At 47.6% G+C, this 17,734-nt stretch overlaps 1 protein-coding gene across 9 annotated transcripts in view; it reads left to right on the top strand.

Moving 5' to 3' along the window:
- LOC135911706 (uncharacterized) overlaps positions 1-17,734 on the top strand; it is a 288,230-nt gene that overhangs the window by 40,230 nt on the left and 230,266 nt on the right. For all 9 annotated transcript variants that reach the window (XR_011514481.1, XR_011514486.1, XR_011514482.1 and 6 more), the window contains exon 3: positions 5,173-5,271. Coding sequence is in view for 6 of the 9 variants with exons in the window: in XM_070538434.1 (XP_070394535.1) it covers positions 5,173-5,271 (99 nt within the window). In the remaining 3 variants the exon portion in view is untranslated. The remainder of the gene's footprint in view (positions 1-5,172; positions 5,272-17,734) is intronic.

Here is a 17,734-nt window from a genome sequence, read left to right on the forward strand (position 1 = left end):
TTTAGCATTGACTCCTTTCCAGCCTGCATGTTTCTTTTCTTTTGGAGGCCGCTAATGTGTGGCTCACACTTGGTGTCCCACATTGTCTCAATATGGACAAGTCGCTTTCGTGGGCATCACCTTCATCGGCCACTTTTGCGGGCATTTCCACCCAACCTCATACACGTCCGACCATGTAAGCACTTATGCTGGTCTCCGTTCATGCCTAATCGCGGCCGAGAAAGGCCAGAGGCACAATTTGCCCATGGCTGCAGCAGGAAAGGGTGGACGGGGAGCACGAATCACGGTGTGCGTAAATTGGGAGTCTATGTCGCTGTGCAGACTGCAGGATCAAATTCTTACTTCGAGAGGCTGCTTCCCAGTGCAACCGACCAGGCAGCAATATTCGAAAAACATAAAACTGCGACCGTAACCAAGTGACATAACAGCAAAATTAAACGGCAATCAGTCACCGCTTGAGGTTGACAATACATTATACATTGGCTACGAACCATCTTACAGGCATAATGCTTGCCTTTGTCACATGTGGTGGTCTGGTAACGAGCGACAACCTGTGGTACAAACAGATTGGACAGAGCCTTGCACCTGTTTGAACCAACAGTTGCTGTTGAAGATGAGCAACTTCCATTGCGAAGCAATCAGGTGACGCAGGCATCTGCTGCCGCAACCAACACAGCGACATGGACTACCCGGCATTTTAGCGTTAACTCCTTTCCAACCTGCACATTTATTTTCTTTCGGGGGCCGCTATGTGTGGCTCACACTTTGTGTCCCACTTTGTCGCAATGTGGACATGTCGCTTTTGTGGGCATCACCTTCGGCAGCCATTCTTGCGGGCCTTTCCACCCATACGGCTATCAACTTCATACACTTCGAACCATGTAAGCACATATGCTGGTCTCCGTTTTGAGCAAATCATGGCCGAGGTAGGCCACAAGCACAATTTGCCCATGGCTGCAGCAGGCCAGAACGAACGGGGCGCACCAGTTATGGTGTGTGTATACTGGGAGTCTATGTCGCTTTGCGGACTGCAGGAGCAAATGCTTACCTCGAGGGACTGCTTACCAATGCAACTGACCAGGCCCCCACATCTGTAACACAGTTACCACAACCAAGTGTGGCAGCAAAACCAGATTCTGCAATCAATCACTTCACTGTAGCTTGCACAAAGACCCAGGCTATCAAGGAAGAGGAGCAATCATCAACGAGACTAGGAATATGGAAAATGAGAAAGCTTGCATTCAAGAGAGAAGCCACTCTGCTCTGCAAGCATTGAAGGCTAAAAACACCAAGAAAAGTAAAATGGTGCATAGCACATGTGCATAGGTTAATGCAAGACGCATGCCGATGCTGCATCAGCTATTTCAGGAGAGTAATTGCGCATGACAACATACACTAGAAGATACTGCTACAGATATGTTAGGCTGCTAGACAGTGACTGGTATTAAGTATCAGCGAAATATCCAAATATAAAGGTTGACCTTTATATTTGGATGAGGATGAATAACCTCTAACAAAAATGGGCAATGAGAAAGCTTGCATTTATAGAAGAAAAATTACACTTCGCACAAACGGAATTAACATGGCTTGGAAGCTGATTAAGGACGAACTGATGAAACTCAATCTTTTGGCCAGCGTCGTCCGTGCTTGGTCAGATGTTGCAGGTGCATCTGAAGACGAAGAATTTCTAGAAAGTCCTTTTTGAGTTACTTGGATGACTAAGCCAAATGTCCGTGCTGGTGGAATGGTGGCTGAAGCTCTTTGCAGTCTTAACACAGTCCTTTGCAGACTTGATATCTCATCCATATTCTTGTGCATGTGCTTCTTTGTTCTTGGTGTAAAAGCCTTGCAAATTCGGCTCCAGCCCCTTCCTGTTGGTGCAGATAGGAGCTCCTGTGATGACCAAGATGTGCTTGGCATAGACTCTGTTGGGGCAAAACGGTGACACGTGAGATATAGCACAGATTAGCCAAATTTATGTGGGTTTTATATGTTCGAACCAATTATACTGAACCATATATATGAACAAACATTCATATCTGCTGCAAACGGCAAGCCAATACAGCATAGATCAAACATATTTATTTCTGAACCATATGTTGTTTACCTTGTAGTAGTAGCCAATGTCCACACAATGACCTTGTCGTAGCAGGCAGCAGCTTCTGTTTAGTGCGTGGAGTGTGTTGCTTTATACTGGTGCCGTCTTCATTACTGCATGTCTGGAACAGAAATTTTGACTGAATCAGAAATTGAAAAAGCAAAGTTTTGCAATATGAAATGCAAAAAGGTGTGACATATATGTTGTAATGATTTGCGACTACAGAACACATGCAAATGTACACTGTCTATTCTAGGGTGCTTAAGCAGCATGTTAAATAAATATTGCTATTGCCCATAAAATTGATGTCTGCCTAACTACAATGCATGTCAACAGCGCAAGTACTATTAAGATCACAAATGAGAACATTTGGGGGTTCATTTATGCTCTAGAAGTGATCACACTGCTAGTTACTCAAGCAAATGCATGAAAGTCATGAAGCTATTAGAACTGATGCATTATTTTTCTCCACGAACGTGATGCACCGCTTCACTACTGCAAAAATAAATGCCCTACGGTAAACCAATCTGAACAGCAAGAACATTTGGAACCAACAAGTACGAAATATGGGTATCATGCTTGCAACTGTTTAATACATTAAATTCTGTACTTTCACTTCATTTTACCAAAGGATTATTCGGTTTTGTGGACGAAAGACGTTGCCGGCCGACTCGAAAAAAAGTTTAATCTGTATATTGATAAGGCTACTCAGTCACCTACAACCACGGCTACAATAACATGAAAAATGAGACGCGCGTTCCGATATCGCTCTTTCTTTCCTGGTTGTGTGTGTAAACCAAACGACAGCCTCGCAAGTAAAGGTTTATTTAGGAAACAGCAACTGAGATCCTCACTGCCCATATGTAATGCAGGATCTAGTTCGTTAACTTGTGCCCGCCTGGAAGGTAATGAGACAGATATTATATAACGATTGAAGCAGCGGTGTTAAACGACTCACCGTTATTGCCGTTGTCAGCCGCAGCAAAATCCAGCTCCCGTTTCGATGCAGACCTGTTCCGAATGGCTCACGACCGAAACCCAACTGCCGGGCTTACATGTCCGCTTGCAAACACGTAACTTCACCCCAAGTTACATAGAAGCGCAAGAAACTAGTTTTAGAAACAAAGAAGCAACCAGTCTTGAGTGTACGAACGAATGAATCCGTGCCGCCGTGCACTCGGAAATACCGGTAAAAATTTTAAATCCAGGCCAGAGGTCACGTGAAAGATCGATGATGCTGAACGCTATTTGCGTTCATAATGGCGAAGAAACAATAAACTTACTAACAAAGAGTACAATATCTAATTAGCAATGATAATTTTGCCCTGTTTTTATGTAAAAGAAAATGCTTCGGTAATTGTAAGAGAAAGTTTGTAAGATAAAGTTGCGCTTATTACGACGCCTCTACCGGGAAATGTTGGAACTAACGAACGAATCCCGAGGTGATGCTACTAGGTCGGCTTTGTTAGCAGCGGCGCGCGGTCGATTTTTTCGCCCTCTGTGGCCATTAGTTGAACTTGAGAGTGTACGGGGCCTGGTCCAACTTATCCACGCTGGAGACGTTGATGAAGGGAAGGACTGCTTCTCATCGAGAACGAGGAATATAGGTTTATTTACAGTAATTACATGCAGTTCATCAGTATAGAATGACTTCGAGAGAAAGTACGTCAGTCTAACACGACTGCTTGAGAGAGTGTCTCAGTCTAACACAAGTGCTTAAGAAAGTGTGTACCGAGCATCCGCACAACAGCGGCTTATAACCACTCGGTCCCCCCTTCATTCTAAGGGGATGGAAACGTTCGTCCAGTCATTGTAACCACGCCGTCTCTCTGCGGGACGGCTTACACACACACAAACGCACACACACACGCATTTTCGTGGTCCAAAACCGACATCACACGAATTTCGTAGAACGCGCGTATTGTTCCCGACACAAAGTCGACTTAGCCACGCCGTGGCTAGAGGAAAGTTGCGGCCACTGACGCCACTGGCCGGCAAAACTTGCACTGCAGCTGGCCGTTCTTAACACCTTGCGTGCTTTCACTCGCACATACAGCTTACGACGCACGCCAACAGTGTTATCGCCCTTGGACTTTATACGCAACAGCACGGCGACCACACAAATGCGCTTGGAGCGTCCATGTAATTCCTATCCAAATAAACATCTTTTCCGTGCAGCAAAGCACAAGTGTTACTTATACAGGTCTTCTCGTTCTTTCTAATATGGCATGCCTCCATTATCTCTCTTGAAAGCATGTTCCTGCTCTGGCCCAGAATTCGATAGCTTGATAGTAATAGCTCACAGGAAGAGGACCGACAGGGCGCTCGTAAATGCAATAAAGCACTATTCCTAACAGATCGCTAATGTTCCCGTGCAAGATGGCTGATATATAGCGACCTGTCTGCCCGAACCAGACGTTTCCTCATGCGAGCGGAATTTTATGCCCAATGTCAACAGCGCACACGATGCACGGCCTGGCTTAGCCCTTAACAGAAGTGAATTTCTTTCGTGGCGCAGTAATATGTGGGCGCAACCTAGCTAGTTTACGCGGCACAGAAAAAGCACTAGGTAAAGATAGGGTGCTTCCGTCTTGCTTCACCTCAAAGAAAATGTCTTTAGAAAAGCTGTTACAACTGAGAAATGATGCGATTGTAGCTTTTATGTGAAATGCGTTCTGCTCGCGCGCCTATGTTGTATATATGTAGATAAGACGTCCTTAATAAAATTAAGGTGCGCGTTAGTCCATGTCCTGTATCTCGGTCTCTCATTCAATACCATTTGAAGCTGGCACATTCCTTTATTCCATTCACATATGCATGCTCTGAATTAAATCAGTGCGTTGAAGGGTAAACATAAGGTATTCGCGCATAAGAATACGCAGTAAGAGCTGTGGCATTTAGAATTTTGCAGCATAGTGTTTTATGTCATGTCGGCAGAAAAACATAGTGCGCTAGGAACCATTTTCAGGCCGCCACGCACCTGTCCCCCTCCGAGGCACGTGCCGATCATGCAAGTACCGATCATGCTGGTGATGTTTGTGTCTGATTTTATGTTGCTGCTCTATTTTCTGTAGAAACCGGAGGGCGTAGCAGTCGAGACCACGCTTACTGAGGACCTGAGCCTCAACAGTGCTGCTATCGCTAAAATGGACGGAGTCATGCAATCGAACGGCGTAAGTGAATGCCTTTCGTTGGTCCTAATACACCAATTTGGTTCTCAGCTTCATTATTCTGGTACCGTGGCACTTGCTTCCCTGTGATTCGTGTGTCACTGACATGGCTACCAGAGTTGTGCCTAATGGAAGAAGTCTCTTTAGGGCTTTGGAAAGTCGGTTGTCACCCAAGGTATGTCACAAATGAGCGAGACACTTTTAGGGCCCCAGGAAATTATTCTGTACCAATCCCTTATATAGAAATACCACATGGATACAGATACATAAGAATTTCAATGGGCTTTCTTCCCTGTTTTGATTCAACTTTCTCCGCGCATTTTGTTAGCGCCGTTTCCAATATGAAAGAAGTCAAATATTGACTGTAAAGGCTCACCTTTACAGTCCAGAATAGCGCCACAGAAAAAGAAATTCAACAAGAGGGGACACTCGGCAAAAACTGGCAACAGGAAACACGCCACCCCTAGTGTCAACTCTATCCATTAGTTGACGCGAGGATCGGGAAAAAAAAAAGAATGTGAAACGAACTTACAGACGTTTTATTTTTTTGTTCTTTCCCACTAAAACACAAAAAGTTTTATGTATAAATGAACTTATACTTCACGACTTATTTTTCTTTCGTCACCTAGCAACAAGCTAGCGGCACGCCAGATGCGCCATATGCATGCATCATTTGCCAGGCATGCAACCGAGGCGAGCGAGGCCGCCTGCGCATGTGAAGCTCGCCTGCTTGGCGACCCGTCTCTTTTGGGTGTAGCCCGTTTGTCGGCTCCCGGCATTTTCTTGCTTTGCGTCTGCATTTGGACACGGCACCGTTGCACTACTGAACTGCATCAAGGTGAGGAATTTTGTTCGACAGTCTGCGATGCACATCAAGCACATTTATTCCTACTGCGCAAAACTGAACCTATATATAGTGATGCAGTTATCGAAAAACAGCGCCACCGTCCAGACCTAGTTAAATTGAGGTAATTACTAGTACTGGGAGATGTTTGCGACACTTTCTGTGAGCCCAACCATTATTATTATAACTTATTTGGGTATTTCTTGGGCACGCTCGCCGCACCTGGTTTCGTGACGAAAAGCACCTCGGCCGCATGACGCAGTTTCGCGTGCACTGAACCTTACCGGGACAAGTTTTGGCGGTTTCTGTGACCCCAGACACTATTGTACCAATTTTGCTACTTTTGGGGGTACCTTTCAAGCAATGTGGCCGCGCCCGGCGTAGTGGCGCAGTTAGCGAAAAGCAGCTAGGTTGTGTGCAGCAGTTAGTTTCGCGTGTACAGTACTCACGGATTGAAATGGAACATTCGGAGCGAGTGACCGTCGCTGCATGCAGCGCCGCCCATGGATGCCCATGAACCAAGGTGATGCATTGGGGTATAGCGCGAGGGGGAGAACATCTACAAAGCAGAATTGCTCCTTCCGGTCGCCAACGAGCCAGCCTGTGGTTTACCACACTGGGCCTCTTCAAATTTCGGAGTTCAGGCAGCCCGCTGGCAGTCCGCTGGCAGACGGCTAGTTCCGGTTAGGATAGGAAGTCACGTGGGCTGGGATACCAAGACAACCCGAACCTGCCCGAAGTTTGCAAAATTGAACGCCGGGACAGCTGGCCAAATGTAAACAAGCTACCAGCATGGCAGCGTCCGGCGCGCGCTCGGCGTAGTCGGCCCATTTATGCGTTGCCAGATTGAAAATATAGTTGCATTCAGGGATACGATCACCTTCGCGCGATTTCACGCGACTCGGCGCAGGACGCGCACTGGGCTAACGCCACGTACCTTGCGCGCTGTGCTACAGATGGCCTCCGACGCAGCGGATACAAGACGCGAAATCGCGCGTAAGTGATTGTATACTCGAAAGCGAGGATCCCTGCTCGCTGCGTTCACGTCGCCCACTGGCGACATTGGTGACTTGGCGTTGTGGCATCACAAGACATGAAAAAGCAGGTTATCGGGTAGGTCTCGTACACATAAAATTTCGTGCCCACCTGCTTGGGCTTCGGTTTCAGAAAGTTCGTTGTGGCTGATTGTGCTTCTGATTTTCACCCTAAGTAGCTGGGGACGCGGCTGGCGCATGAAAATGCACGTGGCCAGTGATCAGCGAGTCGTGTCACACGAAAAACAACATTGGTCGCTATCATGAGAGCAATAAGCCAATGTACGTGTGTCAAATGTACCGAGTGCAACCAGCGCATTCTTAGATCAATGGCCTGCAGTTTGAACACATATCGGTTTCGAGCTGCCAGCTAAGTATACGACGGAGCGACGGAGCGAACACGGACTAGCTGCAAAGCTGTCGCTAACTGCAGAAAAACGAGATATGTACATACGCGAGATATGTGAAAAGGAACACCAACAGAGAAAGACGAACCGAAAATTTGCCGCAGTGCGTGAATGAGCGTCTACAACTTGTGTGGAACACGATGCAGATAACATGCACACATGAGAGCGCGGCGTGCTGATCACGCTCTAAAAAAAAGGCTGCACCATTTGGGGGGTATATCTACCACACTACGATATTCGTCATCAGCCATGATGCGTTTCCTTTCTTTAACGCTGCGAGCCCGGTACTTTCCAGTAACGAACGGCATGCGCGTCATCAGCATGACATAGCAATCCCGACAGGAAACTAGCGGGCGCGGCGTTTTCAAGAAAGGAAACTCATCAAGGCAGATGACGATTGTTGTGTGGCATATATACACCCCAAAGAGTGCAAACTTTCTTTAGAGTGCACCGCCGCGAAGAAGCCTTCAGGGGACATACACACGGGTACACACAGACACGCACACACACAAAAGCTTCAAACTGTTCATCACTGCTCGCATCACTCCGCTTCGCAATGCGGAACGGAGCATTACCACCTAAAGAGATAACGCCAGAAGTAAGGAAATCCGAAGATTCCCGTAGACAGTTAGCTGAGCGAGGTAAAGCGCCCGCGTTGCAATCCGTGAAGTCACCGCAAAGATGGCGGCGAGCGCCCATTGCCTCTTTTAGTCGTCTGCTAGCCAGAGAACTTCCAGAGAGAAGCCAGACCAAAATCGTCCTGGCAGGTTCTGGCAGCCCGCGAGTAGCCAGAAGTGAAAAATCGAAGAAGCCCACTGCATTCGTGGCGCTGCAAGGCTTGCGCGCCTTCGTGTGCCGACTGAAATGGTTTGGCGCTGCGCACTGCCCGTTTTGCGGCGTCGTCTGCTTGCGCAACTGCGCCAGCAGACGACGCTCCCGTTACACGCGTTTTGGCGACGTGGCATGCATGTTGTGCAATTAAGACACAGGATTCAGCTACGAGATAACGCCGTACGTGCCTTCGTAGACATGATCAACACTTGCACAAAAGAAAAAGTTTATTTCGTCCGTTTTGTAACGACAAAAAAAGAAAAGCAGTCACAGGCCTGTTCTCGTGAAACATGTAAACGAAGTCTCAGTATTTTGTTTGGTCGCCCCTAGCAGCTAATACGGCGGCCATTTCTGCGTGGCAAGCTTTCGTAAAGGCTACCGGCCAAGGAAGAACGCGCTAGCTTCTCCCATTCTTCTTGAACAGCCACCCACAAGTTGTCCGAAGAACACCTGTGGAGCGGCCGACGAGACAGGGCCTTCCTTATTTCAGCCCATACATTGTCAATAATATGCATGTCCGCACCTTGCGGAGGCAAGTTCAACACCATCATACTCCTTTCTTCCAGCAGGCGAGTCAGGGGTGCTGCGGTGTGAACTGGGCTCCAGTCCTGCTGGTAGTAAAACAAGCCGTCCTTAAATGGGTCATCCAGGGCATACGGCATAAGGACGGTGTCGAGGAGGCCTAAGTATGCTACGGCATTAAAGCGGCCATCCAGGCGAGCAAGCGGACACTAGCCGTCTTTGGAAATACACCCCTGCATGTTGATGCTACATCGACCGCTGCTTGCAACACGATGTAGATTGGGGATGTCGAACCTGGGTGAAGGAAGCGGAAAGAACACAAGACATTATTTTACTTCACTGCGATTAACAACCGCAACGATAAGGGGTCCTGCTCTTGAATGTTGGCAGAATGCACTGCCTTTAGTGACCATGTAGTGACGAAACAAGGCACTGGTGAAAAGTTTTTCGGCGTGCGCTCTCTCCTTGCGGTAGCGGAGTGCACGGAATGTAAAACGTAGTTTTTGAGGAAAACGCATACCTAGATGACACATACAATCTATCCCATCTATCATGCGCTACGGGAATGTAAAGAAAGATAAACATTGGCGGATTTTTTTTTTAGAGAAGCTGCGTAACCCCCGAATTTGTGAAAGAGTCCACCTACCTTGTGCTTCGTGTCCTCCATGGCACGCTCGCTGCTGCTGGTCCCATTTTGATGTAAACGTGCGCTCGTCCGTAAAAATGACATTCTGCCACTCTTCCACTGTCCATGACCGATGCTCCTCTGCAAACAACAGCCTTTTGATCCTGTTTTCTGAAGAGATGAAGGGCTCAATCACCGCCGCACAACTACGAAGGCCACCCATGTGAAGGCGCTCGCGTACTACTTGTATGCTGGCTGCCAGCCCCAGGTCGTTTCACATTTATTTCGCCATCACTTCGGGTTTTGTCTCGCTGCTTCAACTATACGCACGTCGTCAGAGTCGGTCGTCACCTTCGGCAGGTGTTCTCTGGGCAGATTTGTCAAGCGAACATCCGTCCTGAAAGCCCGCACAATCCTGCTCACCGACGAGCGGGAGTGTCCGGTCATATCGGCGATTTGTTGCTACGGTAAACCTGCTGCAGACGGTCACAATCTGCATTCGTTCCGAGATGGATACCGTATTTACTCGCATAATGATCGCACTTTTTTGTCAGAAAAGTTGACGCAAATTCAGGGGTGCGATCATTACGCGGGTTAAATTTCCCGCGAAAAAAAAAAAATTTATTCGTCCCGCGTTTGCTGCGGGATGCGGATGCGGGACACCAAAACAAAAATGGCGGCCGGTGGAGCACGCCGAACGCGATTTTTTTTCTTCTCGTGAGTACATTACGTGCATTGAAACAGTTTCTTCCGCATCAGTTATGAATAATATCGTTAATATCGGCAAGCTTGCGGCAACAACGTAGCCATGTCCACTTTGAGGGGACAGAAACAGATGGGCGCGCTCAGCTGCCCGTGACATAAACACATGGCCGGCGTGCTGCGGAAACTGCGGCATCTGTCTTCACTACTATCCTAACACAGCATGTATCCGCTAAGGGTGGGCGAATATCTTTCCTGTGTTACAAGCGTCGGCGTATGAATAGGGTACACTTAACGTATCAGTGTAAACGTGGCTACTATCATTGCCGCACGCGATTTGTTGCGTGCTCACGAGTGCTGTTGGAAAGAATCGAAAAGCGCCTTTTTTGTTTTTGTTGACCACAACTATTGTAAAGCCTACCCATAATAAAGGCAAGTTTGGTTGTACCTCTTTTTGTCATGGAAGTGCGGAAAGTGATGAAAGTAGTGAAATGAGGCATCTACTTAAGAATGTTTGGTGCGTGCAGACGAGTCGTTCGCGTAGCATTCGACAGATGGTAAGCGCGATCATTATTAGCTAGACTTGGCACACGACATATCGCTGCGGCAAGCTCGGGGTGCGATCATTACACGGGAAATAACAAAAATCAAATTTTGACGACAAAATTCAGGGGTGCGATCATTACGCGAGTGCGATCATTATGCGAGTAAATACGGTATGTCTGGCATTGCTGCTCGTGTCTGTAACGGAGGCGCGTCTTGTGCTCGCCATATATAACTACCTGTGGCTCGGCTTCTGCTGACGTCAGTACGACCAACAATGCCGGGAGTTATCATTTCGAGGCTGAAATAAAGAAGGTAGTTTCTCGTCGGCTACTCTACAGGCGTTTGCACGAAATAAGCTATTCTTTTGTGCAGATGTTTATCATATCTACGAATGCACGTAAGGCGCAATCTCGTAGCTGAATCCCGTGTCTTGCTTGCACAGCATGCGTGCCGCATCGCCAAATTTAAGCGCGTGTAAAGAGAGCGTCGGGGGGGTCTGCTCGCGCATGTGCGCACCGTCGAGCCATTTCGGTCGGCACACGAAGGCGCGCAAGCGTTGCAGCGCCACACTGGCAGTGTGTTAAACCACAGACCGGCTCGTTGGCGACCGGAAGGAGCAATTCTATTGCGTAGACGTTCTCCCCCTAACCCTACACCACCAATTAGCACGTTGGTTGTATGGGCACCCACGAGCGGCGCTGCATGTAACGACGGCCACGCGCTCCGAATGTCCTATTTCAATTCGTCAGTACTGTACTAAATCTTACTGGGAGAAGTTCGTGACGCATTCTCTGACGCCAAAAATTATTGTAATTCATTTGGTAACTTTTTGGGATACCTTTGCGGCTTGCTATACCTGCGCCTGGGGTTGTGGAGCTGTCAGCGAAAAAGCAAGCCGGCCGTGGTGAGTTAGTTTTGCGTGTACTCAATTTTCGTGGGACAAGTTTCTGACGTTTTTTATGGCCCTGCAACAACATACACCTTATTTCAGTACTCACGCTTGTCGAAAACGCGAAGAGCGATTGCCGAGAATGTTAATACGGGAATCTGCTGCTTGCGCCGGCAGTACGCGTAAAAGATAACGCCCAGGAGCTCAAGAACTTGACATTTATGTGTTCTGAGCGACTGAAAACAGGCTTTGCACCCACAAATGTTTTAAGTGCGACTAGAAGGCATTCTGCGAGCGTGTGGCATGGTCTTACTGAGAGCCTGTGTTGTCCACCTCTGTGTACTTGGCGTGTATACCATTGCGTCGACTGAGGCCAAGTTGTTTTGGAAACGCGCAGTCACCCTTGTATTTATGCTCTTAAAGTGCAGGAAATAATTCCCAGAAAGGGAGCAACGCTTGAAAATCGGATGTTTTCTTCATATTTTATGCATTGTTTGGGAGGTGTCTATTTGTTACGAAATGTATGTAAAAGTGAAATAATTTATATGTATTACCGCTCATTCATCACTTACGCATGTTTCGCCTTTACACATAATATTCCTGTTAGGTCAATATACGAAAATGATACATGCTTGGTGTTTACTTTTCTTTTTCAGCTGATGGCGCAGGACGAAGACGAAGCGTCTGCAAGCCAGGACGCTACTTCTCTAGCTCAGGTGTTTTGTCCTTATTTCAGCGTACATCTTTGAGGAGCCCGCATGGTTCGTAGCGTGGATGCAAGTTGACGTCCCCGTGCCTCTGCCGGGAATGGCGACTTCAGCGGCGGCTGCGTCTAGGAAGCGGCGGCCTCCAGAGCGACACCGACGACACCAGAGTCTACTCGCTCAGCAGTAAGAACTTCTCTGATGACGCCTTCGAGCTTGTGCGGAGCCGCAAGACGAAACGAAGACACACCACCAGGGCATCCATGTCTTCGAGCACGCCAACGGTAGGACCAATTCAGAATAGCGTAATAAGTACGACTATATTTGTACCAGAATTCGCTGACAACCTGAGGCGACTCAACAGACAGTCCGCATCGACGAAATTTGAAGTGGTGGAGCCGAACCAGATAACAGATGTTAGTCAACTCACGAAAAAATGTGTTGGCTATCGACGTCACACATGAGACTGCGCTGAGAAATTTGACTAAAGTTACAGAACTACATGGCGTTAAGATCTGCTCGTACATCACCCTGAACGGTGGTTCCACTACTGGTGCCATCTACGACGTGGACGTCTCCATCTCTAGCGCTGACTTGCCGATTCTAGTGAAGCCTGCCGTTGATGGCGTCGCCATAACACATGTGTATCACCTCGGCACATCCCGCCATGTCAAAATTATATTCAAGGACGAGACTCTCCCTTCGCACGTCAAGGTGGGCCATTTTAGACGCCCTGTGTGACCATTCATCCCAAGGCCACTTCAATGCCGCAATTGTATGAGGCTGGGACACGTGAGCGCCATGTGCGAAAACACGAGAGTTTGCTCACGCTGCGGCTAGCCCCACGCTGCATACTTTTGCGCAGCCACAGTTGTCAAATGCAACAATTGCCATGGCTCCCATGATGCTTCCTCGAAGGACTGCCCCAAAATGAAGAAGGAAAAGGCGATCTTGAAGCAGATGGCGAGAAACCATTCGTCTCGTCGGGAAGCTGTTGCGGTCGTTAGAAAGCGACGCTCCCGATGCCATCGAACTTCAAAGAACGCTGATGCCTCTATGAAGAGTGCGCCCCATCCGACACCTCCTCCTCTGCCCTTTAGACCTGGGGTAATTCAATCTAAATGTGATAAGGTCAGAGCGGAGAACAATGCAACTTAGTCCTCACTACTAAAGCAACAGCCAAAGCCAGAACAACAGTCGAAGTCGCAACCGAAGCCACAGCTGATGCCACAGCTGATGCCACAGCCGATGCCACAGCCGGAGCCACGCCAAGTGATACAGCTGCGCACGGCTGTAGAGTGCACAGCGTGGGTTCCTGACAAATTGTCCGAAGAAGGCCGGCAAGTGGTTATGATGCTCTGGTCTCTGATGAATGCTTTTAAAATGCTCGTAAATAAGATGCACACTCCGTCAGCGCGAAGTGCAATGCAAGTGCTGGATGCTCTCAATTCAGTACTTGCAACTCTTGAGTAAGCATCATGGCTCATGCGCATCATTCTATTCGCACTGAAGTCAGAACCGCTGGGGTTTAGCTTAAAAATATACTGCCACGCACTGCAACGTACTGCTGACGCCCACCGGTTCCTTGGTCTTCACTAGTGGCTTCAATATGCATCACCAGCTATGAAGCACCAAGATTAGCTTCAGACAGCAGAATGACGGCAGCCTGACGTATCGACGGAGCACTTGCTTTGACTTCAGTGATTTCCAGGCGCTTTGCTGTGTGCACAGACAGTGTTCCCTCTATCCAGCTTTCCTCTTTCTGTTCCCCCTTTCCCTTCCTCTAGTGCAGGGTAGCAAACCGAACGCTCGTCTGGTTGACCTCCCTGCCTTTCCTCTCTTTTTCATATATCTCCCTCTCAGCTGATGGCATACGGTGGGGCTTCGTACGGCAACTGCTGCTGCTTACCTGGTGCCACAACTTTGGATGAATGCACAAGAAGCCCGGAACGAGCATTGATATAGGGCAAAATAAACATTTCATCAAATCAGAAGACGTCCTGCGTTTTCTTTATGAAATTGCACGTGACACAGATTCGGTGGAGGCTTGTAAAGATCTTTCGCATTCATCTTTACTACTTAATAAAACGATTCCGCCCCAACGCTGCGCGTGGCTCAGCAGCAGAAGCAGTTAAGGAAAAAAAGAAATGCTGCGCCGATCAGCGGAGCCGCTGATCCGCTTGGTACGCTACAGTCAATTCGGCCGCTGGGCTCTATGAATTAAGTGTCCGCTCTTGCTGAAATTCATTTCTCTATGATAGCGCCCTAGGGGCGCTACACTCTAAGAACAACTTACACCCTTTGGCGTGCCCCTTCTGCCACACAATGATAATCGTCCTCTGCCTTGATGCATTTCCTTCCTTTAACGCTGCGAGCCCGGAACTTTCCAGTAACGAACGGCACGCGCGTTATCGGCATAGAACAGTTTACACCCTTTGGAGTGCCTCTTCTCATAACGCGCGTGCCGTTCGTTACTGGAAAGTTCCGGGCTCGCAGCGTTAAAGGAAGGAAACGCATCAAGGCAGATGACGATTATTGTTGTGTGGCAGAAGGGGCACGCCAAAGAGTGGAAAGAGTGTATTCTGGACATTCCGCCATTTTCCTTGATGCGTGATGTTGACGCGATGCGAATGAAATGGCGCTGATGGATCCATTTCGCTTTCGTAATGCGATTCAAGTTGACGTTTTGCCTAAGAAACTGAAATGAAGGCACTGAACGTAAGGTTCTCGGTAAAACAATACAGTTTTCCTCCGCAGTCAAAATAAAGCAGCTAGCTCAAAGCGCATTATTATTCCGGCGAAAACGCTTCTCACTTCCATCGTCGGTTTCATTAGCTAGGATGCGTGCCCCTGGGAAATGGAAGGAGTCACCGTATGTTGGTGCCAACGCGCTTATTTTCTTCCTTGAGACAACATACGCGACTTAACAGTGGTGATGCACGCACGTTCTAGACCACGCTATCGCTATCTCGTGAAACGTAAGTGACTCAGCCCCACTCGGCTAGCTGAGAAAGGCCGAATATCACCGATACGGTTGCGCGCGCCAGAGATATCCACTAGCGCGACGCAAGCGCCGGCGCTGCCATCTCTTGTTCATTTAGCTGGTTACTCGCACCGTGGGAGGAAACTTCAAGGCGCCGCCTTACGTACATTTCTTTTTATAAATTAAGAAGACGCCGTTGTCATAACTGGATCCTGCGAAACGGCATTAATCTTGATTACAATACAAACGCAGCAGTGAAAAGTGGACAACGCTGCAGAAAGTTTGTTATGTTCAGCCAATATTTTGTATAAACGCGTTCTTTTAAAAAATGCCAGCCCAAAACACAAATGCCAACACAACCTGAGAGCGATGTAGATACTATGAGCACGCGTTATGAACAAAAGATTTTCATGGCGCCAAACGACGGGGAAAAGGTGGCGATACGCATTCCTCTCGGCTGCCATTGCATATGGCTGCGCATTAGCACAATTGCCGCGGCTCGTCGCACCACAAATTATGGCGGAAAATCTCTGCAATGGTGGCCCAGCGCAACGTCACGCAACGGCAAAGTGACGTTTACGAAACGGCCCTTCCTGTGACGCTCCTCACAGCATATTCTTTTAACCAATCAGCAAGCTGGGATGGCGCATATTTCAGATCGCCAACATATATTCGCGAAATTGCAGATGAATTGCGCTGGCCTCTGTACGCAACCGCTCACTTTCATTTGAAGCGCTAACGTCGTAATATAGCTGCCAAGGACCAAACAAATGTCATCATCCTCATCATCAGGAGCAGCAGCAGCCTATTTATGTCCACTGCAGGAAGAAGGCCTCACCCTGTGATCTCCAATTACCCCTGTGCTGCGCTAACCGATTCCAACTAGCAACCGCTTCGTCGCACCACCTAGTCTTCTGCCATCCTCTACTGCGCTTCCCTTCTCTTGGTACCCATTTTGTTACCCTAATGGTACAACGGTTATCTAATCTGCGCATTACATCTCCTGCCCAGCGCCATTTTTTTCTCTTAATGTCTGTTACAATATCGTCTATACCCGTTTGCTCTCTGATCCAAACCACTCTCCTTCTGTCTCTTAAAGTTATGCCTAGAATTCTTCGTTCCATCGCTCTCTGAGCGGTCCTTAACTTGTTATCAAGCTTCTTTGTCCGTCTCCAAGTCTCTGCCCCATATGTCAGCACCAGTAAAATGCACTGATTGTATACTTTCCTTTTCAATTATTACGATAAGCTCCCAATCAGGATCTCACGATGTCTACCATATGCGATCCAACTCATTTTTTATTCTTCTATGAATTTCCTTCTCATGGTCAGGGTTCCCTGTAATTAGTCGACCTAGGTAAACATACCCCTTCACAGGCTCTAGAGGCTGACTTGCGATCTTGAACTCTTGTTCCCTTGCCCGGTATTTATCGTTATCTTTGTCTTCTGCATATTAACCTTCAGCCCCACTCTTACACTCTCCCTGTTAAGGTGCTCAATCATTTGTTGTAACTTGTCCGCAGTGTTGCTGAATAGAACACTGTCATCGACAAACCGAAGGTTGCTGAGGTATTCGCCGTCGATCCTTACTCCTAAACCTTCCCAGTTTAATAGATTGAATACTTCTTCCAAGCACGCAGTGAATAGCATTGGAGAGATTGTATCTCCTTCTCTTACCCCTTTTCTTATAGGTATCTTCCTACTTTTCATGTATAGAATTAAGGAGGATGCGGAATCTGTAGGTATTTTCCAGGCTATTTACGTAAGCGGTCTTTACTCCTTGAGTACGCATTGCCTGGAGAATGCTGGTATCTCTACTGTATCAATGGTTTTTCGTAATCCATGAAAGCCATATAGAGAGGCTTATTGTACTCTGCGGATTTCTCGATAACCTGATTAATGACATGGATGTGATCCATTGTAGAGTATCCTTTCCTGAAGCCAGCCTGTTCCCTAGGTTGACAAAAGCACAATGTTTCCCTTATTCTATGGAGATTATTTTGGTAAATATTTTATATAATACTTGGAGTAAGTTATTGCCCTATAATTATTCATTTCTTTAGCGTCGCCGTTTTTGTGGATTAGTATAATGTTTGCATTCTTCCAGTTTTCTGGGACCCTTGCAGTCGTTCGACACTTCGTATAGAGAGCCGCTAGTTTTCCTAGCATTATGTCTCCTCCATCTTTGATTAAATCGACTGCTATTCCATCCTCTCCTGCCGCTTTTCCCTGTTTCATGCCTTGCAAGGCCCTTCTGACTTCATCTCTAGTTATAGGAGGAGTTTCTGTATACTGTTCATTATGGTTCCGAATAGAGTACTCCTGAGTACTCTGGGTGCTGTACACGTCAGTAGAGAATTCTTACGCTGTATTTATTATA

The sequence above is a fragment of the Dermacentor albipictus genome, chromosome 5 (assembly GCF_038994185.2).
Source record: "Dermacentor albipictus isolate Rhodes 1998 colony chromosome 5, USDA_Dalb.pri_finalv2, whole genome shotgun sequence".
NCBI lineage: Eukaryota > Metazoa > Arthropoda > Arachnida > Ixodida > Ixodidae > Dermacentor > Dermacentor albipictus.